At 43.8% G+C, this 24,955-nt stretch overlaps 1 protein-coding gene across 4 annotated transcripts in view; it reads left to right on the top strand.

The window, feature by feature from the left end:
- LOC110527186 (echinoderm microtubule-associated protein-like 4) overlaps nt 1-24,955 on the top strand; it is a 120,206-nt gene that overhangs the window by 63,254 nt on the left and 31,997 nt on the right. For all 4 annotated transcript variants that reach the window (XM_036983010.1, XM_036983007.1, XM_036983014.1 and 1 more), the window contains exon 2: nt 17,521-17,703. In XM_036983010.1, coding sequence (XP_036838905.1) covers nt 17,521-17,703 — 183 coding nt within the window. The remainder of the gene's footprint in view (nt 1-17,520; nt 17,704-24,955) is intronic.

Here is a 24,955-nt window from a genome sequence, read left to right as displayed (position 1 = left end):
TTGCCAGGTGCACAGTGTTTCCTCTGACACATTGGTGCAGCTGGTTTCCGGGTTGGATGCGTGCTGTGTTAAGAAGCAGTGCGGCTTGGTTGGGTTGTGTATCGGAGGACGCATGACTTTCAACCTTCGTCTCTCCCGAGCCCGTACGGGAGTTGCGATGAGACAAGATAGTAGCTACTACAACAATTGGATACCACGAAATTGGGAAGAAAAAGGGGTAAAAGTAAAAAAAATATATAAAAAAATCATAATCGGTCGACCTCTACACCTCACCACACCACACTGACCAAAAAGTTATTTTGTTTACATTTACGTGTCAGCTCTGTCTGTCCGTGGCCTCTTCCTTGGTGCACTGTGTCCGTTTCCATCTGGTCCAGCTGTGTATGTAACATTTCACGTAAACCCTGTTTTTTGTCTGCATCGAAGTAGCCGTCCTTGTACCTAGTCTCGAGCATGGTGGTGACACAGTAAAGAGAGAATGCCACCGAATTGCTTGTTCACAGCCTGTGTCGGCAGTTTTGTGGAGCAGGCGTTTCAATGCCATGACAGAGGGTATCACGTCTGCTGCAGGCGCAGTTGATGAGCTTATTTCTAGAGTCAGTTGTTCGAATGGAGCTAGCTAGTGTGTTCATCTTTCCAAGTTTCAAACATGCTCTCAAATGCCATTGAAATGGAAGCAGCGGTATGACAACCAGCACATTTATGAGCAATAAAATACAACTTTCCTCAGTACAAAATCCTCTACGACTCACTGTGCTGTCAGACTCAGCATGCTCATGGGGCTGATATCGCTGGTCCAAATGGCAGTCGTGAAGCTAATAGCAGTGACGCTATTACTGAGTAACTCCGGTAGGGAAACATTTGAAGAATAGCGCACTTGGTGCACTCGCACGTGTGTACTGTTGCTCTACCAGTCGGCGAAAGCCAACATCACCCACGACAAAGAACGGTTGATTGTCAAGGGCAATGAATTCCATTATCTTGGCGTTAATGGATTTCGACCTTTGAGTTGTCTGGCTGAAATTGACTTACTCTTTCAAATGACTGCTCGACTTGTTGACTGCTCGATCCTCACAGCAGACATTGTGGGCTAGTTTAGGAATGCTGCATCTACCTACGTTATATACAGTGCCTTGCAAAAGTATTCGGCCCCCTTGAACTTTGCGACCTTTTGCCACATTTCAGGCTTCAAACATAAAGATATAAAACTGTATTTTTTTGTGAAGAATCAACAACAAGTGGGACACAATCATGAAGTGGAACGACATTTACTGGATATTTCAAACTTTTTTAACAAATCAAAAACTATAATCAAAATTATTCAGCCCCCTTAAGTTAATACTTTGTAGCGCCACCTTTTGCTGCGATTACAGCTGTAAGTCGCTTGGGGTATGTCTCTATCAGTTTTGCACATCGAGAGACTGACATTTTTTCCCATTCCTCCTTGCAAAACAGCTCGAGCTCAGTGAGGTTGGATGGAGAGCATTTGTGAACAGCAGTTTTCAGTTCTTTCCACAGATTCTCGATTGGATTCAGGTCTGGACTTTGACTTGGCCATTCTAACACCTGGATATGTTTATTTTTGAACCATTCCATTGTAGATTTTGCTTTATGTTTTGGATCATTGTCTTGTTGGAAGACAAATCTCTGTCCCAGTCTCAGGTCTTTTGCAGACTCCATCAGGTTTTCTTCCAGAATGGTCCTGTATTTGACTCCATCCATCTTCCCATCAATTTTAACCATCTTCCCTGTCCCTGCTGAAGAAAAGCAGGCCCAAACCATGATGCTGCCACCACCATGTTTGACAGTGGGTATGGTGTGTTCAGGGTGATGAGCAACGTTTTGCATTGTTGCCAAAAAGTTCAATTTTGGTTTCATCTGACCAGAGCACCTTCTTCCACATGTTTGGTGTGTCTCCCAGGTGGCTTGTGGCAAACTTTAAACAACACTTTTTATGGATATCTTTAAGAAATGGCTTTCTTCTTGCCACTCTTCCATAGAGGCCAGATTTGTGCAATATACGACTGATTGTTGTCCTATGGACAGAGTCTCCCACCTCAGCTGTAGATCTCTGCAGTTCATCCAGAGTGATCATGGGCCTCTTGGCTGCATCTCTGATCAGTCTTCTCCTTGTATGAGCTGAAAGTTTAGAGGGACGGCCAGGTCTTGGTAGATTTGCAGTGGTCTGATACTCCTTCCATTTCAATATTATCGCTTGCACAGTGCTCCTTGGGATGTTTAAAGCTTGGGAAATCTTTTTGTATCCAAATCCGGCTTTAAACTTCTTCACAACAGTATCTCAGACCTGCCTGGTGTGTTCCTTGTTCTTCATGATGCTCTCTGCGCTTTTAACGGACCTCTGAGACTATCACAGTGCAGGTGCATTTATATGGAGACTTGATTACACACAGGTGGATTGTATTTATCATCATTAGTCATTTAGGTCAACATTGGATCATTCAGAGATCCTCACTGAACTTCTGGAGAGAGTTTGCTGCACTGAAAGTAAAGGGGCTGAATAATTTTGCACGCCCAATTTTTCAGTTTTTGATTTGTTAAAAACGTTTGAAATATCCAATAAATGTCGTTCCACTTCATGATTGTGTCCCACTTGTTGTTGATTCTTCACAAAAAATACAGTTTTATATCTTTATGTTTGAAACCTGAAATGTGGCAAAAGGTCGCAAAGTTCAAGGGGGCAGAATACTTTCGCAAGGCACTGTATTTACACATGCATACTAATAGGCAGACACATGTTCTGACATATATATATATATATATACATATATACTACATGCAGATACAGATCTATAGACATGTACACACACACATACACACACACACTATGTATCTGTGTGGTGTATAAGAGTTAGGGTTTAATAGAGCAGGAGGTGCTGTGTGTTAGGCTCTCTGCCATCTGGGAGAATCACCACTCTGAGAGCATTCACAGATGGCCTGATTCGAGCTTTACAGTTCTTTCTCCAGTGTGTGTTTTGTGTTTGTGCACTGAAAGAGCTGTAAAGTGTGTGTTTATAGTGACTAGCAAGTGTATAGAATTTTCTGATCGAGCCGTGAACTATGTAGGTGCATAGTGAATGTACAGTGTCCTTTGACAAGGCTGTAACGCGTGTCTTTAGTAACACAGTGGGTATTACAGCGATAGAGTTGTAAATTACAGTTGAGTGCTGGGCTGTGTGCGCAGCTTCTCTCTGCTAATCCAATCTCATCCATCATCAGATCCCTGCTTCTGTCACCCTCTCGCTCGCTCTCTCCCTCGCTCTCTCTCTCGCTCTCTCGCTCTCTCGCTCTCTCTCCCCCCCCCCCCTCTCCCCACACACACACTTGGCCTGGCCGCACAGCCTAATGTCTTACAACAAACATGTCGCCTCATGCAGAAAACAATTTAAAGCCCCTACGAGCAGCCCGCAGGAATCTGAGCACCATTACGATTCATACGGCACTTATACACACACACTCTTGTACATATACACTGTTGTGTGCACACATACAGTGCCTTCGGAAAGTATTGAGACCCCTTCACTTTTTCCACATTTTGTAACGTTACAGCCTTACTCTAAAATATGTCTATTTTTTATTATCCTCAGCAATCTACACACAATACCCCATATTGACAAAGTGAAACAGGTTTTTAGAAATCTTTGCAAATGTATTAAAAGAAAAAAACAGACACCTAAGTATTCAGACCCTTTGCTATGAGACTCAATTTAGCTCAGGTGCATCCTATTTCCATTGAATATCCTTGAGGTATTTCTATAACTTAATTGGAGTCCACCTGTAGTAAATTCAATTGATTGGACAGGAGGCACACTCCTGTCTATATAAGGTCCCACAATTGACAGAGCAAAAACCAAGCCGTGAGGTCGAAGGAATTGTCCGTATAGCTCTGAGACAGGATTGTGTCGAGGCACAGATCTGGGGAAGGTACCAAAAAATGTCTGCAGCACGGAAGGTCCCCAAGAACACAATGGCCTCCATAATTCTTCAATGGAAGAAGACTTCCTAGAGCTGGCTGCCCGACAGAGTTCCAGAGTTCCTCTGTGAGATGGGAGAAGCTTCCAGAAGGACAACGATGCAGCACTACTGCAACACACTCTGCAACACTCCACCAATCAGGCCTTTATGGGAGAGTGGCCACTCCTCAGTAAAAGGCACATGACAGCCCGCTTGGAGTTTGCCAAAAGGCACCTAAATGACTCAGACCATGAGAAACAAGATTCTCTGGTCTGATGAAACCAAGATTAAACTATTTGGCCTGAATGTCAATCGTCACGTCTGGACGAAACTTGGCAACATCCTTACGGTGAAGCATGGTGGTGGCAGCATCATGCTGTCGGGGTGTTATTCAGTGGCATGGACTGGCAGACTAGTCAGGATCGAGGCAAAGATGAATGGTGCAAATTACAGAGAGATCCTTGATGAAAGCCTGCTCCAGAGTGCACAGAACTTCAGACTGGTGTGATGGTTTACCTTCTGACAGGACAATGACCCTAAGCACACAGCCAAGACAACACCGGAGTGGCTTCTGGACAAGACTCTGAATGTCCTTGAGTGGCCCAGCCAGAGCCCGGACTTGAACCCAATCGAACATCTCTGGAAAGACCTGAAAATAGCTGTGCAGCGACGCTCCCCATCCAACCTGACAGCTTGAGAGGATCTGCAGAGAAGAATGGGAGAAACTCCCCAAATATAGGTGTGCCAAACTTGTAGCGTCATACCAAAGAAGACTCGAGGCTGTCATTGCTGTCAAAGGTGCTTCAACAAAGTACTGAGTAAAGAGTCTGCATAATTACATAAATGTGATATTTCTTGTTCTAAAAACCTGTTTTTTGCTTCGTCATTATGGGGTATTGTGTGTAAATTGATGAAGGGGAAAACAACTTTTTAATACATTTTATAATAAGGCTGTAACGTAACAAAATTTGGAAAAAGTCAAGGGGTTTGAATACTTTCTGAAGGCACTGTACTTGCCCATACAGTTCATTGATGCACACCCAGCAAAAATAAATTCATAAAATGGCAGACAGATGTGTTTTTGTTTGTTTGCTCATACACATAGCATTGAGTTAGTGTGCAAAAACGTTTTTGATCACTGTACATAAATGTATGTCATCAATGGATACCATCCAAACATGAGGAGGGTGAGAGAGCAAGTGGCAAGGCTTAAAGAAAGAGACTAAGTGCAGGAGAGTGAGAGATGAGAGGAGAGTGATGATATACCTTGTCAAGGCATGGCTGTGGTCCACATTTCATTATGAAGGCTAAAACCTCAGACTTAAATGTGTGTGTACGTACGTACGTGCTCGCTTGTCTGTGTTTTTGCATGCGTCTTTTTTGCATAGTGTGATACTATATACTGCCGGAGACTGGGGTGATACATCAGTACATTACACATGACACTATGCTTTCACACAAGGCCTCCAGAGTGGCGCAGTGGCCTAAGGCATTGCATCGCAGTAATGGAGGCGTCACTACAGACCTGGGTTTGATCCCGGGCTGTATCACAACTGGCCGTGATCGGGAGTCATATAGGGCGGCTCACAATTGGACCAGTGTTGTCTGGGTTAGGGGAGGGTTTGGCCGGGGGGGGGCAGGTAGCCTAGTGGTTAGAGCGTTGGGCCAGTAACTGAACGGTTGCTGGATCAAATCCCCAAGGTGACAAGGTAAAAATCTGTCGTTTTGCCCCTGAACAAGGCAGTTAACCCATTGTTCCCCAGTAGGCCATCATTGTAAATAAGAATTTGTTCTTAACTGACTTGCCTAGTTAAGTAAAGGTTAAATATTTTCGTATTTTTTTTAAACACTCCTATTGCTTCTCCTTGGTGTGTGTGTATGTGCGTGTGTGAGAGAGAGAGTGTCTTTGTTCATTAACAGGATTAGATACTACAGACCGGGCATCAGTAATGGTGATTAAGTATTGATGGAGGGAGTTGCTGTAATAAATCGGATTAACCAGGCCTCCAGAGTGTGTGAGGACAGGAAACAAGCCTGAAATGGCTCCTGTGTGTTCTCATGTGTGAGTGTGAATGCATGAGTCTTTTAACACATTTGCCCTGCAAAGTCAGTATGTGCAGCTGAAGCCAACCGAAACCAGTCTTCCCAGTAAGACCTTCACTGGAGATGATGACCTCCTGGGTGAAGTGTTGGGCTGTATTAAACCTCCTGTCAATGGGGCTATCATGGATAAATACAGGCTTACTCAGTTAGAGGGAGATCATATTCACAAGCCCGTGTTCATGAAGTGTCTCAGTTTATAAATGCTGATATAGGATAAGTTTAGCATTTGATCCTAGATCAGCACTCCTACAGTTTTTGAATATGTGCCCTGGAGCATATCTGGAAACACATACTGTAGTTGAGGAAGGCATCAGTAATGAGGCAAGCATTGGGAAGAGCCTGGTTGGTTGTTAGTGTCAACACCAACCATTCGAGCAGCCATTCAGTGTTCAAACCAAAACAACTCTGATTAATTGTATAGTGTTGCTTCCTGTTTGACAGGATGTGTGTTTTGTGATTATGCTCCCTCTTAAGAAATCATTATTTCAGACTGCTGATTGCTTCACTCTTCTCCTTCTTTCTCTAGCCTGTGTGATCTCACTTCCTGTGTGTCCTCACTTCCTTTGTGATGTCACTTCCAGCAGGTCCCAGCTAGTGTCCTTGTCCTTTAGCAGCATCTGTTCTCTCTAGTCCAACTCTAGTCCAACTCTAGTCCAACTCTAGTCCAACAACTTTCCACACTCACACACTGAACATATCATCCCATAGAAAACTTTCACAAAGATATTCGGAAGTGCAATTACTCACTTCTCATGTGCTTATTACTCAGTTATTACTTTCACATGACTTGAGAACACTACATGTGTTCTCAACACATAGACTACAACAGGATAGTTGGCAGAGGAGTTGCACATTTTCTCTACGATATGTTTTGTCATGGTGTTGGGTAATAATCTACTTATCCTCTAATCAGTCTTTAGAGTTTTTGCAATGCTCTAATGATAACAACAAGTGTGTTATCTGCTGGAGTGGGTTACACAGTAAATTGTGGCATCTATTACTGAGAAGGATATCACCATTCACATCCGGCCTCTTTCACCATATCTCTTCCTGAGTAATTCTCAGGGTTTCCTCCTTCCAAGCCTAGGCTAGGGGTTCACACAGGGCCTTAAAACCTTTCTGTATCAATGAAAACAAATTCAGCCCATCCTATACATTGTATTTCTTAAAATTGTATTTCTATATACTTTACAGCTGGGACGATAAACCAAAATGAATCAACACCGACCATACCAATCACATATCACAGGCATTTTGCAGTAGCCTATACTAGAGGAATTGTTATGTTTGAAATGAAATACGTTTGCTAATATGGGTGACTGTTTATGGAACAATTGATGGTTATAACCATCCAACTAGTAGTGCTTAGGGTTTTTCAACCACTCCACAAATGTCTTGTTAACAGACTATAGTTTTGGCAAGTCGGTTAGGACATCTACTTTGTGCATGACACAAGTAATTTTTCCAACAATTGTTTACAGACAGAATTCACTGTATCACAATTCTAGTGGGTCAGAAGTTTACATACACTAAATTGACTGTGCCTTTTAAACAGCTTGGAAAATTCCAGAAAATGATGTCATGGATTTAGATGCTTCTGATAGGCTAATTGACATAATTTGAGTCAATTGGAGGTGTACCTGTAGATGTATTACAAGGCCTACTTCCTATTTGCTTGACATCACGAGAAATCAAAATAAATCAGCCCAGACCTCAGGGGAAAAAATGTGTAGACCTGCACAAGTCTGGTTCTTCCTTGGGAGCAATTTCCAAACACCTGAAGGTACCACGTTCATCAGTACAAACAATAGTACGCAAGTATAGACACCATGGGACCACGCAGCCATCATACCAGTCAGGAAGGAGACGCATTCTGTCTCCTAGAGATGAACGTACTTTGGTGTGAGAAGTGCAAATCAATCCCAGAAAAACATCAAAAGACCTTGTGAAGATGCTGGAAACGGGTACAAAAGTATCTATATCCACAGTAAAATGAGTCCTATATCGACATAACCTGAAAGGCCGCTCAGCAAGGAAGGAGCCACAGCTCCAAAACCGCCATAAAAAATCCAGACTAAAGATTGCAACTGCACATGGGGACAAAGATCGTACTTTTTAGAGAAATGTCCTCTGGTCTGATGAAACAAAAATAGAGCTGTTTGACCATAATGACCATCGTTATGTTTGGAGGAAAAGGGGGAGGCTTGCAAGCCAAAGAACACCATCCGAACCGTGAAGCGCAGGGGTGGCAGCATCATGTTGTGGGGGTGCTTTGCTGCAGGAGGGACTGGTGCACTTCACAAAATAGATGTCTTCATGAGGGAGGACAATTATGTGGATATATTGAAGCAACATCTCAAGACATCAGTCAGGAAGTTAAAGCTTGGTTGCAAATGGTTCTTCCAAATGGACAATGACCCCAAGCCTACTTCCAAAGTTGTGGCAAAATGGCTTAAGGACAACCAAGTCAAGGTATTGAAGTGGCCATCACAAAGTCCTGACCTCAAGCCTATAGAAGATTTGTGGGCAGAACTGAAAAAGTGTGTGCGAGCAAGGAGGCCTACAAACCTGACTCAGTTACAGCTCTGTCAGGAGGAATGAGCTTATTTATTGTGGGAAGCTTGTGGAAAGCTACCCGAAACATTTGACCCAAGTTAAACAATTTAAATGTAATGCTACCAAATACTAATTTAGTGTATGTAAACTTCAGACCCACTGGGAATGTGATGAAAGAAAAAAAAGCTGTGATCAATCATTCTCTACTACTATTCTGACATTTCACATTCTTAAAATAAAGTGGTGATCCTAACTGACCTAAGTCTGGGAATTTTACTAGGATAAAACATCAGGAATTGTGAAAAACTTCGTGTAAATGTATTTGGCTAAGGCAAATGTGTAAATGTCCAACTTCAACTGTGTAGTTGTGTGTGTATATATACATACAGCTGGCAAACATTAGTAGTCTAGTGAATTTCATACACGTGTAACTTGATCACCTCACTAAACACTAGAACCGCTTGGCCTTTCAGCCAATGAGCACCCGCTGTAGAATGTGTCTGTGCCTTTTCCTTTAGCATATGCATCCGATGCATGTCAACCCGCAAGGTGAGCAATCATAAGCACCAGCAGTTGATAAATAGTGCATCAGCTTTTGTAAAGGATTAATTGCTTGAAGAAATATGAATAAAAATAATAGTTATTTGTTTAGATTAGAGTCAAGGATATGTTTTGTATAATTCTACGAAGTCCTAGAGAAAACAATTGCCTAATAGCCTATTTTCGTTTCCCAATAAAAACATTACTGTGTAATCCGTTTGATCAACTTTATTTGTGCATGAACAATTGAAAAGGATGAATTCCTTGAAGAAATATTGGTGGAAATATATTTGTGACAAGATATAAAACAGTCATTTGTTAATTGTATCATACACTGTATAGACTTCCACAGTGTGAGTCATAATACCCATAAAACCTAGAGGTCAAGCTGGGAAATTGTTCCAATCGTTTTTCCACCATTCATTTTTCCCATAGGGGATTTTAGAAACACTTAAAATATGGGCTGTGATTCGTGTAGGTTTACTCTGGCATGACATTTTGATAACTGTGTAAAACTCTCTAAGAAAAGGTGACTTTTATCAATATATTCGTCTCGATTTACTCTCAGATTCGAAAATGCTAATTAGCATCAAAGTAGACATCCAAAACTACATATCCCTGCAAGCACATCATCTCTAGCTGACACCTTTGCTAACAGGTAATGTCTCAATTTAAAAGTTGCATTTCACAGTTGTACTGAATGCACGGACAGCACGGTTATTCTTGGAAAAACTGAAATCTGGAAATAGAGCTGCACCTTTTATTTGACAAAGGTGTCATAGAAACAGCAGAATATTCTCCTTCTGATACTATATATAAATCAAAATGTTTTACCTGCATGTGACTCTGAAGGAGGATTTGATCATGTGATTCTCCTTTTCCGGCATCTGTCAATTACAAGATGTGCCCAATTCTTCATGTACAATCTGACAACTGACAGGCTTAATATTGTCACTAAATTCAGTTATGAAGTAAGGGACACAATTATTGCCCATTCATTTTCATTCACTCAGTGAGGACAGAGAGACGTATTAGCGTCTGGCTGGGTACCAACGTCCTACAGCACATTGTCTTAGCGGGTTAATTTCGGAATAGTTGTGAAAGAAAAGCTGTAAAAAGGCTTTAAATACTTTTCTGTTTTTTTTATCTGACAAATGAGCAATGTAAAATACAAACATTTTATGAAAAGCCAGGACATACCTTTTTTCATATTTTTGGGCAGATTCTTTTTATTTACAAAATCGAACGTCAGTGGCTGTTGTCCTATGGCGGTTCTAGAGTTAAGTTTCGCTGACGCAGGAGTGACTCACCTCGCTATGCTCCTGTTTTGCTTGTTATGTTTCTTTGTAAACAAATGCCTTAAACAGCTGTATTGGGTAACCAGTACCGGTAAACTTTACAATGAAAAATGATCTAACAGGCGAAATAATGAACGCAAACTGCTTTATCTATTACATAGTGCACAAGTTATTTTATTTACGGTATTGGAAAATCATACCAAGAGTATTTCAAAAATACCCTGGGATACGGTTATATACAATAGACTGCCCAACCCTAGTTGTAATTGGTTTAAAGGATAATAAATAAATCAAAACTGTAGTGCACTTTTAATGTTATAAACGTATAGTTACATATAAACGTTATCAAACGAACTAAGGCAAGTTATCATCCAGTTCTACCCTATTGTATTACATATAAACACAGTTTATTAGGTACACCGTCTAGTACCGGGACCCCCCTTTGCCTCCAGAACAACCTGAATTCTTCGGGGCATGGACACTTTGCTCAATTGGTATCAAGGGACCTAACGTGTGCTAGGAAAACATTCCCCACATCATTACACCACCTCCACCAGTCTGTACGGCTGACACCAGGCAGGATGGAGCCATGAACTAATGCCAAATCCTGACTCTACTATCAGCATGACGCAACAGGAACCGGGATTCATCGGACCAGGCAATATTTTTCCTCTCCTCAATTGTCCAGTATCGGTGAACTCGTGCCCACTGGAGCTGCTTCTTGTTTTTAGCTGATAAGAGTGGAACCCGGTGTGGTCGTCTGCTCCAATAGCCCATCTGTGAGAAGGACTTATGAGTTGTGAGTTCTAAGATGCTGTTCTGCACACCACTGTTGTACGGTGCCATTATTTCACTGTTTGTGGCCCGCCTGTTGGCTTGCACGATTCTTGCCATTCTCCTTCGACCTCTCACCAACGAGCTGTTTTCGCCCACAGGACTGCCACTGACTGGATCACCATTCTTGGTCAACCCTGGACACTGTTGTGCGTGAAAAGCACACAAGGCCGGACATTTCTGAGATACTGGAACTGGTGCGCCTGACACCAACGATCATAAAACGCTCAAAGTCGCTTAGGTCACTTGTTTTTCCCATTCTAACATTCAATCAAACAGTAACTGAATGCCACTTCTTGTCTGATTTTATATTCTATTGCACAAATCCAAGTACCGTAGTCACAGAACCTCCCCACACACACTGACTTACTCGTGCACCTGAACGTTGCCTTGCAGAGTGCAGCTCTACTGTGTTCTTTTCTCAAGGGAGCGTTTCGTCAAGCTGTGGAGAGTTATGATAAAGATTACATTATTGTAGCTAGACTTAGCTGAGGGGAAATTGAGGCAAAAGAAACAAAAGAGCAGAGTCAGGGAGGACAAATGAACTCATGGTTTCATCACTGTGAACTCGGTGTGACTGATATGTTGCTTCTTGTATCCAGTTAGTTAGCCAACAAGGCACTTCTCTACCTTTTTTGTCTTGCATTTCTAGTTTGTGTCTTTGATCTATAAATATATGTGATAAAGGTATTGGTGTATGTCACACCCTGACCTTAGAGAGCTGTTTTATTTCTCTATTTGGTTAGGTCAGGGTGCGATGTGGGGTGGGCATTCTATGTTCTATTTTCTATGCTTTGTATTTCTTTGTTTTGGCCGGGTATGGTTCTCAATCAAGGACCAGCTGTCTATTGTTGTCTCTGATTGGGAACCATACTTAGGCAGCCCTTTTTCCCACCTGTCTTTGTGGGTTGTTAACTTTGTTTGTGGCGCATAGCCCTTAAGCTTCACGGTTGTTTTTGTATTGTTTATTGTTTTTGTCTGCGTCATCCTAATATAAAGGAATATGTATGCTCCCCACGCTGCGCTTTGGTCTACTTCTTTCAACGGCCGTGACGGTGTAACTGTGGTGTTTCGTTATTAACAAGATGGCCGTGATTGACAACAGAGTCTGGGTGTAGGGCGACTCCATGCCAGTGGGAGTGAATTAAATGTTTGCCATCTCAAATTGTTCTGGTAATTCTCACGTAGGAACTTCATTTAGAGGAAGGATGTTTAACTTGCTTTTTGCATCACCATTTTTGGGTGGTAAATCATGATGAAATTACCCATTTTAGGTGGTTTTTATACATGCCTCCTGTAAGACCCTATGATCTGTGAACCACACATATGGACTATGTATAGATTCTGAAAAACAAATGTTCACATTCATTTATTCAGCATTAAAAATATGAATGTATAAAAACTATCCTTTTTGATTTTGCTTATATTTCGACATATTGTTTGTAACAATATACTCTTCAAAACATGTCAAATTTCCAGTTGGGCTCTCTGGTCCTTTTAATGATATGACCCATTTTATACATAGAAATTGACATTACAGGTTATTAAACAATCACAGCCCTCCTTTCAGATTGCACATTCAGCAAGTCACCAGCAGAGGGAGTTTCCTTTTGAATCCATTTTCCCATTCAGTGTGTTGGTGGTACTCATAACATGTATCATACCTTCAGAATTAGTAGAGTCCACTCTGGAAACGTTATGTACTTGTAGTGTATACTGTTTGGAGCAATATACTCTACCTCTTTAAAATGAACCAAATCAAAAAGGGTACTTTTAATGAATGTAAATGAATAAATAATTGTGAAAAATGTATTTCAGAATCACACTATAGGTAGTATAATGACACCAAGATGTTGTCTGTATCATGTACGATTTAAGAGAGCACAATGTCTTACAGGAGACATGTATAGGTCTAAAATGGGACTACAATGGCCACTTTCGTCATGATTTTCTCAAAAATGGTTTGGGATTTCAAATGTAAAGAACAATTTCAAACATCCCCCCCCCCAATGAAGTTGCTAGAACAATCTGTCTGTTTTTTTTGTTGTGTGTGTGTGTTAAGGGGGTTGTTTCCCTCTCTATGTGTGTTGTGGGCCACCTGCTCAGTGCTGTAGTGCATGCTGTAGTACATGCTGTAGTACATGCTTTCGTTTCACATCAAAGTCAAGTTTCACATCAAAGTCAGGAGTCGGTATCAAAGGAAGGCTATAGAATGCACTGTAGCCTACAATCTCACAGACCCTCAGACCCTCTGGCTGCTTCCCCCAGCCCTGTGTCACATCTAAGCAGTGATTCAGTAACTCTGATTCATTATGTCCTGTGTTATGCAGGCAAAGCCGTTCACACTGCAAGCAGCCAACACTGAGGCCTGCTGTCTGTAAGTCACCACTGTCCTTTATGTGCATGTCACTGTGTATTACAAGAGACCCGATGAGAGAGGGCCACGTGTTTTAATTATCAGACAAGACCGCGAGAGAGAAAGCGAGAGAGAGACAGACAAAGCTCCTCTGTGCCTAGGGTTCGCCCACTGAACTCTTATCACAACCGTGCGTGTGCGCGTTTGAGTCTGGGCACCTGCTTGCTTCGGGTCACTACATCCGGAGTCTGTGTATTGATTGGACTCCCTGAGTTGGGCGTTCTGGTGGGTGGCGGCTCTGTCTGACAGTCAGTTGATTGACAGTTATGTACTAAGGCTTCTAAGGGACAATTAAAAACACGTTCTAGCCAGTTACTATGCTGTTAGTATATGTGCACAACTGTAACATTCGATACACATTTTTGATGTTTTATTGTTTTTGTTACGATTCCTTGTTTTTTGTCATTTTGAATATAACAGACATACTGTTGACAAGTAGGCTACGGTGTAATGGAATGTTTTGCCTTGTGTGGTCGGGTTTTGTGGGTTTTGACACTCTTATGTAGGTGTCATAACCAGCCATAAAATAAAGTAATGTCATACCATGTCTAAATATGTTTCGTGACAGTATTATCACCATATTATGACAGCTTATGTCAGTAGTTATGACATGGTTTTGACCGTGTTATGACATGGTTATGACCGTGTTATGACATGGTTATGACCGTGTTATGACATGGTTATGACCGTGTTATGACATGGTTATGACCGTGTTATGACATGGTTATGACATGGTTTTGACCGTGTTATGACATGGTTTTGACCGTGTTATGACATGGTTTTGACCGTGTTATGACATGGTTATGTCAGTTGTTATGACATGGTTATGACCGTGTTATGACATGGTTATGACCGTGTTATGACATGGTTATGACCGTGTTATGACATGGTTATGACCGTGTTATGACCGTGTTATGACCGTGTTATGACCTGGTTATGACCGTGTTATGACATGGTTATGACCGTGTTATGACATGGCTATGACCGTGTTATGACATGGTTATGACCGTGTTATGACATGGTTATGACCGTGTTATGACCGTGTTATGACATGGTTATGATCGTGTTATGACATGGTTATGATCGTGTTATGACATGGTTATGATCGTGTTATGACATGGTTATGATCGTGTTATGACATGGTTATGACCGTGTTATGACATGGTTATGACCGTGTTATGACATGGTTATGACCGTGTTATGACATGGTTATGACCGTGTTATGACATGGTTATGACCGTGTTATGACGTGTTATGACATGATTATGACCGTGTTATGACATGGTTATGACCGTGTTATGACCGTGTTATGACATGGTTATGACCGTGTTATGACCCTGGGTGTCAAGTGTTGCCGAAACTTCTCTATTGCCCTCTTCTGCAGCATAATTCTAAGGGGTGTATTTAGTCTCCCATAATGCAATGCTCAGCCTAGTTAGCCTGCAGCTTAGTTGGCTATCAAGCCCAGACAAAGCTTAATCTAAATATACACTGAGTGTACAAAATATTAGGAACACCCGCTCTTTCCAATGTATAGACTGATCAGGTGAATCCACGTGAAAGCTATGGTCCCGTATTGATGTCACCTCTTAAATCCACTTCAGTCAGTGTCGATGAAGGGGAGGAGACAGGTTAAAGAAGGATTTAAAGCCTTGAGACAATTGAGACATGGATTGTGTATGTGTGCATTTCAGAGGGTGAATGGGCAAGACAAAAGATTGAAGTGATTTTGAAATGGGGTATGGTAGTAGGTGCCAGACGAGTGTATTAAGAGCTTCCAACGCTGCTGGGTTTTTCACGCTCAACAGTTTTCTGTGTGTATCAAGAATGGTCCACCACCCAAAGGACATCTGGCCAACTTGACACGACTGTGGGAAGCATTGGAGTCAACGTTGGTCAGTATGCCTGTAGAATGCTTTCGACACGTTGGCTACGAGTGCATCGCTTCTTCTTCTTTTAAATTGTTGCAGTTCTGTCCTGGAGCTGTTCTTATCTATTAATGTTCTTTATTATGTAATGTTTCATGCTTTGCGTGGATCCCAGGAACAGTAGCTGCTGCTTTCGCAACAGCTAATGGGGATCCTAATAGAATACCAAATAATCACAGCCCAAATTTTAAAAGTGGTGGAGTTATCCTTTTTAAGCTAATTTCCCTGGCTTTGTCTATTTGATGGCTTTGTGTTTGATTTACGTTCCCTGTGGAAGTAGATTGGTTCTGTGCTGGGCTAGTTTTCCTGGCTCCGGTCTCCTCAGTGTACAGAGGCCCATTGTTCTGTAGTGTGGTGTTGTTTGTGGTGTGTGTGTGCGCTTAGGGAGAGAGTGAGAGAGTGGTGGGTTAAGTCTTCCCCTGTGCACTCTCTCTCTCTCTCTCTCTCTCTCTCTCTCTCTCTCTCACTCCCCCTCCCTCCCTCCGGTCTACTGCTGCCCAGCCATCCGGGGCATGCTATCAGGCACTGCCTCACCACCTCTGCCCTCACTGACCTCTCGGTGCTGTAAGGAAATGCCTCACCCCTTGACTGTGTGCTTGCACAGGCTTGTTTACGTGCGCAGGCATGTGCCATATTACTATCAGTCTCTGCACATAGTCAAGGGGTGAGGCATTTCCTTACAGCCACAATATAAAAAAACATTAACTCTGTTGGCCAGAAACGGTGCTTTGGGCTTTCAGATAAAGTTACCTTGATCTGTTAGTGCCACAAACATAATCCACTTCTGAGTTCAGGGTTAAGTGCTCTCGTGGCTTGAGCTGTTAGACAGAAATATGTTTAACTTGTTAATAGTTTGCTCTGAACTATTATGACCGTATCTGTTTTCTCTTTACCACTCTTAAATTGTGAGTGTGTCTGATGTTTGTCTTTTGTGTCACGTGGGAAGGGGGTTCAAACTCCTCTGACGGGGGTCTTCTGGGGGGGGGGGGTTTGTCAGCACCCCTTTAACAGGCCAACATTGGCTTTGAGGCCCCCTCACTCTCTCCACTGCCAAATTACCCCCATCCAGTCCAGCAATCAGGCCCTGAACCACAGCTAGGCTTGGCAGCAGCCCCAACCCGCAAATACTTTGAGCAGTTGAACATGTGCCCTGTATTTAGAGGTAGAGGCATGCCCCCCCCCCCCCCCCCCCCCCACACACACACACACACACACACACACACACTGTCAAGTAAGACATCAGAGTCCAGTAGGTTCCATTGCTTACGGTATCATGCCTGTATTTTACTCTCTTTCTCACTTCCCATACTGTTTCACAATAGGGTCTTGGGGAAGTCACCAGTTTGCGACTTTAGACCTATACAGTGAAACACTCCTGTGTCCAGAATTCACCCATGGAAGTCTTATCACAGCCTGTGTGTGTTTGGTGCATATATACATACCAGTATCTTAATGCTCGTTAGTGTCGCGGCAAGGAAGCAAAACACGAAGCGGATTTAACTTGATTATGAAAACAGCCCTAATGTTGGAAACAAACATTATTATGTTGTCTGTCATCCAGAGTCACATTTGTTTATTTTCCAAACAATAGCACGCAATATTGTACATACAGCAGGTTTTTAAAGGACCAATGAGTTTGGCCTGCTTCATGTTTCCATTTTTGCCATAGAAAAGTTTTTGTGATACTGGTATCGTCCCAGCCCTAATGTTCATGCTTCTCTGTGTTGGCGGACGTGGGTCTCTTTGCTGGGTGGATTTCTAAATGTTTGTTGTCTACAGTATCTAACCCAGTCTTCTCTCTCTTTCTATCTCTCTCTCTCTCTCTCTCTCTCTCTCTGTCTCTCTCTGTCTCTCTGTCTCTGTGTGTGTGTAGATGACAGTATCTCGGCAGCGAGTGCGTCTGACGTGCAGGATCGTCTCTCGTCGTTGGAGCTGCGCGTCCAACAGCAGGAGGATGAGATCGCCGTGATGAAGGCGGCGCTGGCCGACGTGCTGCGACGCCTGGCGCTCTCCGAGGACACGGCCGCCACCGGCAAAAAACAGACCAGCACCAAAGGTAGTCAGTCACCTCAGACCCCACCCCTGAACCAGTCGCCGTCACTGTCACCGATTCTACATGGTTTAAAACCCTCTAGACACCCTACAACGGGACAGTTTTAAACATCATCTCTCCACCATAAGCTGATCACTTTCAAATCCATCGGCACTCGCTTCTGTACAACTTACCGTACCTGTGATCTAGCACTGTACACTCCATTCATCTCCACTTTCCCAAAGGCTTGTTTAGCCCCATTTCCTTTGGATTTCTTCGCCAGGTTGTAGTCGTGAGAGTCGGCTATCTTGTGTTCCTCCGCTTGTGTTTACATAAAGGAAGTTCAGCAGCGGAGCCAGAACCTGGATCTGTTAACGGTTTCACTCCGACCTTGACCCCCGGTGCAAAACGTTTCCATTCAGATCGCAGCTGTGCAGGCCTATGCGTGTGTGTGAGCGCGTGCTTGGGGCTCGCGGAAGGGCCCGTTTTGGAGTGTTGCTATGCCACGGTTAATACCGTCTACCAGAGAGGCACAGCAAGGAACGTGCTTATTTTACCTTCACACACCTTCACAACATGTGCGGACACACTCAATTCAATCACAGTCTAACACAGGAACAGCATCACAATCCAGTCTTTCACTGTGAATGAAAAATGTCCATGGGGAATCAATACCGCTCCATTCTCCCACACTATAACCAACTGAGGTTCTCTCTGAGCTCAGTGACAAAGTAGAGGCTCATATGCCCAGCCAGCAGTAGGGGGAGGGAATTCCTGTGGCTGTCCCTGTCAGGAATATCATTCCCCGGCTGGGCAAGAGAGAAAGACAGAGGGAGATTGAATGCACTCTCAGATAGAGGCAGAGAAAGAGATTACATTCTCAGAGAGAGAGGGGGAGAAGGAGAGAGAGAAAATGTGTCGTGCCCAGTCATTGGCGAGCGTCTGGGTTCTGTAATCACGCTTCAGTAATAACCACCACCCACTCACCCGTAGCCTGGCTAACTGACTCCAGAGCTGTCCATCTGCACACAATAAGACCATCTGTCTCCCGGGCCTGTGTGTGTGTGTGTGTGTGTTCATGTGCTCCCTGTGTGTGTGCGCTCCCTGTGTGTGTGTGCTCCTTGTGTGTGTGTGCTCCTTGTGTGTGTGTGCGCCCGTGTATGTGTGCGCCTGTGTGTGTGTGCGCCCGTGTGTGTGTGTGTGTGCGCGCCCATGTGTGTGCGCCTGTGTATGCGCGCCCGTGTGTGTGTTTCTGGCCACACTCATGCACGTGCGTGCACCTAATTGTGGGAAGTCTAACATTATCTGTGTGTGTGGTGACTGGGCAGCCTTGTCCTGACATTTCACTTTCCCTAATGAAACCAATTACTGTAGGATCATGTGGAAGTCTCTCTCTTCGGGAAGTGTCTTGGCTGGGAAGCCATGGCTCCTTGATAAAGAGATCCTGTCCCCATTTCTCTACCTATTCAGGATATGTCACCATGAAGAGAATGTCTTTCATAAATAAGGCTGTGAGCAGCATTGATGGGGTTCACAGGATGACACAGTGGCGAGTACAGTGACGAGTACAGTGGCGAGTACAGTGGCGAGTACAGTGGCGGGTACAGTGGCGGGTAAAGTGGCGGGTACAGTGGCGAGTACAGTGGCGGGTACAGTGGCGAGTACAGTGGCGAGTACAGTGCGGCCATATTTGAACGCGGCAACAATTTTTTTTCTCCCCAAAACCCGTTAAAGTACTTTCATGAGGCTAAATGCAGTGGTTAGTGGATCAACTAATGATGAGTTGAACATATTTTGTCTGAAAACGATTCGCCAGAAAATGAGTCGCCAGTTATTGTTGCCCGTGGTGAACATCTATCTAAAAGACCTTATCGAAGTTGATAAATACAGTTAAACTGGTATAATCTTGCAGATAATTATCAACTTACTGATACTAATCAGGAATAGTACATATATACACTGCTCAAAAAAATAAAGGGAACACTAAAATAACACATCCTAGATCTGAATGAATGAAATATTCTTATTAAATACTCTTTACATAGTTGAATGTGCTGACAACAAAATCACAAAAATGATCAATGGAAATCAAATTTATCAACCCATGGAGGTCTGGATTTGGAGTCACACTCAAAATTAAAGTGGAAAACCACACTACAGGCTGATCCAACTTTGATGTAATGTCCTTAAAACAAGTCAAAATGAGGCTCAGTAGTGTTTGTGGCCTCCACGTGCCTGTATGACCTCCCTACAATGCCTGGGCATGCTCCTGATGAGGTGGCGGATGGTCTCCTGAGGGATCTCCTCCCAGACCTGGACTAAAGCATCCGCCAACTCCTGGACAGTCTGTGGTGCAACGTGGCGTTGGTGGATGGAGCGAGACATGATGTCCCAGATGTGATCAATTGGATTCAGGTCTGGGGAACGGGCGGGCCAGTCCATAGCATCAATGCCTTCCTCTTGCAGGAACTGCTGACACACTCCAGCCACATGAGTTCTAGCATTGTCTTGCATTAGGAGGAACCCAGGGCCAACCGCACCAGCATAAGGTCTCACAAAGGGTCTGAGGATCTCATCTCGGTACCTAATGGCAGTCAGGCACATGGAGGGCTGTGCCCAAAGAAATGCCACCCCACACCATGACTGACCCACCGCCAAACCAGTCATGCTGGAGGATGTTGCAGGCAGCAGAACGTTCTCCACGGCGTCTCCAGACTCTGTCACGTCTGTCACATGTGCTCAGTGTGAACCTGCTTTCATCTGTGAAGAGCACAGTGCGCCAGTGGCGAATTTGCCAATCTTGGTGTTCTCTGGCAAATGCCAAACTTCCTGCACGGTGTTGGGCTGTATGCACAAGCTCCACCTGTGGACGTCGGGCCCTCATACCACCCTCATGGAGTCTGTTTCTGACCATTTGAGCAGACACATGCACATTTGTGGCCTGCTGGAGGTCATTTTGCAGGGCTCTGGCAGTGCTCCTCCTGCTCCTCCTTGCACAAAGGCGGAGGTAGCGGTCCTGCTGCTGGGTTGTTGCCCTCCTACGGCCTCCTCCACGTCTCCTGATGCACTGGCCTGTCTCCCGGTAGCGCCGCCATGCTCTGGACACTACACTGACAGACACAGCAAACCTTATTGCCACAGTTCGCATTGATGTTCCATCCTGGATGAGCTGTACTACCTGAGCCACTTGTGTGGGTTGTAGACTCCGTCTCATGCTACCACTAGAGTGAAAGCACCGCCAGCATTCAAAAGTGACGAAAACATCAGCCAGGAAGCATAGGAACTGAGAAGTGGTCTGTGGTCACCACCTGCAGAACCACTCCTTTATTGGGGGTGTCTTGCTAATTGCCTATAATTTCCACCTGTTGTCTATTCCATTTGCACAACAGCATGTGCAATTTATTGTCAATCAGTGTTGCTTCCCAAGTGGACAGTTTGATTTCACAGAAGTGTGATTGACTTGGAGTTACATTGTGTTGTTTAAGTGTTCCCTTTATTTTTTTGAGCAGTGTGTATATATATATATATATATATAGTATAAAATCACAATGAGGTACACAAATGAAAGTGTAAAAGACCCGAAAGAGAAGTACCGGTACAAAGTAGTTGGTCTACCCCTTTAACGTTGCAGACCTGGCACTACTGGTGAAGTATGTCAGGCTGAATGCAGCCCACCAAACACAAGATACGCACTGACACCTGCTCCTCACTCACAATGTTATGTTTCTTCTGATCAGAGAAACCTAGTTGCTCGCGGGGCCGTGGCGATCTGATCTCCAAAGGAAAACCCCCTTCTGTTCAGAGGAACCCAATCAGCGTACAGGGATTTGGACGCTATCTAACTGGTCTCCTTGTGAAAAATGCATAGAGGAAGCGGTTACTGCCCAGGACAGTTGGCAATAAGTCCCAAATCTAGAAACTACTGAGATTATTTACACTACCTCGCTAGCTCGTAGAGGGATAAATGGCTTGGTGCACACAGTCCTCAGAGGAAAACAACCTGCTGGTGATAGCTACCCGTCCAATTTAGAGCGTTTACTGACAGACTAGCTAGCAAATGACAACTCACGAGAGAACTACAACTCACTCACTCAACTTTACATCAACGATCCCATCCTACTAAATAGTGCACGCAACTAACCAACTCTGGCTGGTAAGGTTGGAAAATGAAACGATTGGGGGACTGTTTTAAAACATATGTACAAAAGTTTGCATTCGCCTTTGCCACTCTCAAATTCTCCTGAGCTCCAACTTCCTTGCCCTGGCTATCCGTATTCGTCCCGCTACCTCCCCTTGCATTCCGTCCGATTGGCTAATGGGACCAACACTCAGTAACTGGGAAAGAATTGTGCATCTTTGATGTGCACCTCTTCAGAAATACTTTATTTCTGACTTTCGTCCTTTTCGTCTTCTTCGTTTTCTTCTTTGTCTCCTTCGTCGTCTTCTTCTTCATCTTCTTTGTTGCGGTCCGAACACTTAAAAGACACACCCTATCCCCTCAGCCCTCAAATGAAGTGGACACTTCTGATGACATATCATGACGTCTGACGAGTATACACTTGCGGGGCGAGGGAGGAAGGAATGATTTTTAAATGGACCACCCTTGGCTGGAAATTGGTCACTCGTTCATGATTGTGTTTTCAGCCATCGGTAACTTGTGTGTGCTAAACTCAGTAAAAAAAGAAGCGTCCTCTCACTGTCAACTGCGGTTATTTTCAGCAAACTTGTGTAAATATTTGTCTGAACATAACAAGATTCAACAACTGAGACATAAACTGAACAAGTTCCACAGACATGTGACTAACAGAAATTGACTGATGCGTCCCTGAACAAAAGTAACAGTCAGTATCTGGTGTGACCACCAGCTGCATTAAGTACTGCAGTGCATCTCCTCCTCATGGACTGAACCAGATTTGCCAGTTCTTGCTGTGAGATGTTACCCCACTCTTCCACCACGGCACCTGCAATTCTGGGGGGAATGGCCCTAGCCCTCACCCTCCAATCCAAAAGGTCCCAGACGTGCTCAATGGGATTGAGATCCGGGCTCTTTGTTGGCAATGGCAAAACAATGACATTCCCGTCTTGCAGGACATCACGCACAGAATGAGCAGTATGGCTTGTGGCATTGTCATGCTGGAGGGTCATGTCAGGATGAGCCTGCAGGAAGGGTACCACATGAGGGAGGAGGATGTCTTCCCTGTAACACACAGCGTTAAGATTTCCTGCAATGACAACAAGCTCAGTCCGATGATGCTGTGACACACCGCCCAAGACCATGACGGACCCTCCACCTCCAAATCGATCCCGCTCCAGAGTACAGGCCTCGGTGTAACGCTCATTCCTTTGACGATAAACGCGAATCCGACCATCACCCCTGGTGAGACAAAACCGCGACTCGTCAGTGAAGAGCACTTTTTGCCAGTCCTGTTTGGTCCAGCGACGGTGGGTTTGTGCCCATAGATGACATTGTTGCCGGTGATGTCTTGTGAGGACCTGCAGGTCTACAAGCCTGTTGTACAAGCCTCTCAGCCTATTGCGGACAGTCTGAGCACTAGTGGAGGGATTGTTCGTTCCTGGTGTAACTCGGGCAGTTGCTGTTGCCATCCTGTACATGTCCCGCAGGTGTGATATTCAGATGTACCTAACAGGTGTCGTTACACGTGGTCTGCCACTGCGAGAATGATCAGCTGTCTGTCCTGTCTCGCTGTAGCGCTGTCTTAGGCGTCTCACAGTATGGACATTGCAATTTATTGCCCTGGCCAGATCAGCAGTCCTCATGCTTCCTTGCATGCGGCATGCCTATGTTAGTGTCTTAATGACCATTCAACAGGTGCATGTTCATTAATTGTTTATGGTTCATTGAACAAGCATGGGAAACAGTGTTTACACCCTTTACAAAGATCTGTGAAGTTATTTGGATTTTTACAATTATTAATATACACCTACTGTATGATAGCTTGCAAATTAACTAACTAACGTTAGCCTGCCTAGCTGGAACTTCTGAAGAAGGGCAATGTTTTATTTCTACAATTTCCAAAAGACAACCAAACAAAAACATAATCAAGACGTGTTTATGCCGTCATGTGATTTAGTAGCACAATTTCTAACTTATTTGAATTCGTTTTTACTTACACTTGTATGTTGACTTCTCCATTGATGATGTTTAAGTTTTTGAAGAATTTTCTTAGCGGGTGTACAATCATTGCGAATTGAATTATGGGGAGTTTCAGGCCACGAGGTGAACATAATTGTACACTCGCAAAGCCCACTAAAAACAAGGGCTAAGGGGCTTATGTTGCAAACTTCTCTTGCATTTAAAAAGTGCCTTACTATATAAAAAAAGGCAAAAAAAACAGAACCCTTTACTGTATGAATGGTAGGATTGGAGTAGAGCTGTGACTGCATTACCACCACACTGGCAGTCATGAGTCACGGCCCATGACTGCAGTAAAATTCCACGTGACCTTTGAGTCACGGTAATCCCCTTTTTATGCACTCTGGACATGCTTTGGTAGTACCCAACTTGCTAACTACCATCAGGTCCTAATGGCCTGGTACTCAGGGTTCTATTGTTACCATCAGGTCTTAATGGTCTGGTACTCAGGGCTCTATTGTTACCATCAGGTCCTAATGGTCTGGTACTCATGGATCTATTGTTACCATCAGGTCCTAATGGTCTGGTACTCAGGGCTCTATTGTTACCATCAGGTCCTAATGGCCTGATACTCAGGGCTCTATTGTTACCATCAGATCCTAATGGCCTGGTACTCAGGGCTCTATTGTTACCGTCAGGTCCTAATGGCCTGATACTCAGGGCTCTATTGTTACCATCAGGTCCTAATGGCCTGGTACTCAGGGCTCTATTGTCCCTCTAACCACTAACATCAATGCAAATACAATGTAAAATCACATCAGACACTTATCATCAGAACAGTAGGTCTATCATAGTTTTAAAACAGTGTAAAACATGGTTGTGGTGGATGCTGTTTTAAAGCCCAACACAACGAAATGGACAGCGCTTTCTACGGTGACGATTCAATCCAAATGCTTATGAGCCCAAACCCGAAAAAACCCTGAATTAAAATGATGATTGTGATACAATACATGATGCAATACATTGCCTATCGCATATTATGCATGGAAGGAAAACATAAAACAAAACTGATTTAAGATGTCTTGGTACATAATTGGTCTAGCCTATACTCCAAAACTCAAGTAATCGCAGTTGAGTGTGGACTGTATTGTTATGCATACTGGATGGACTGGTTACTTTATG

Source organism: Oncorhynchus mykiss, chromosome 1 (assembly GCF_013265735.2).
Source record: "Oncorhynchus mykiss isolate Arlee chromosome 1, USDA_OmykA_1.1, whole genome shotgun sequence".
Classification (NCBI taxonomy): Eukaryota; Metazoa; Chordata; class Actinopteri; order Salmoniformes; family Salmonidae; genus Oncorhynchus; species Oncorhynchus mykiss.
The sequence above is the reverse complement of the archived record's forward strand: the minus strand, read 5'-3'. Positions and strand labels throughout refer to the sequence as shown.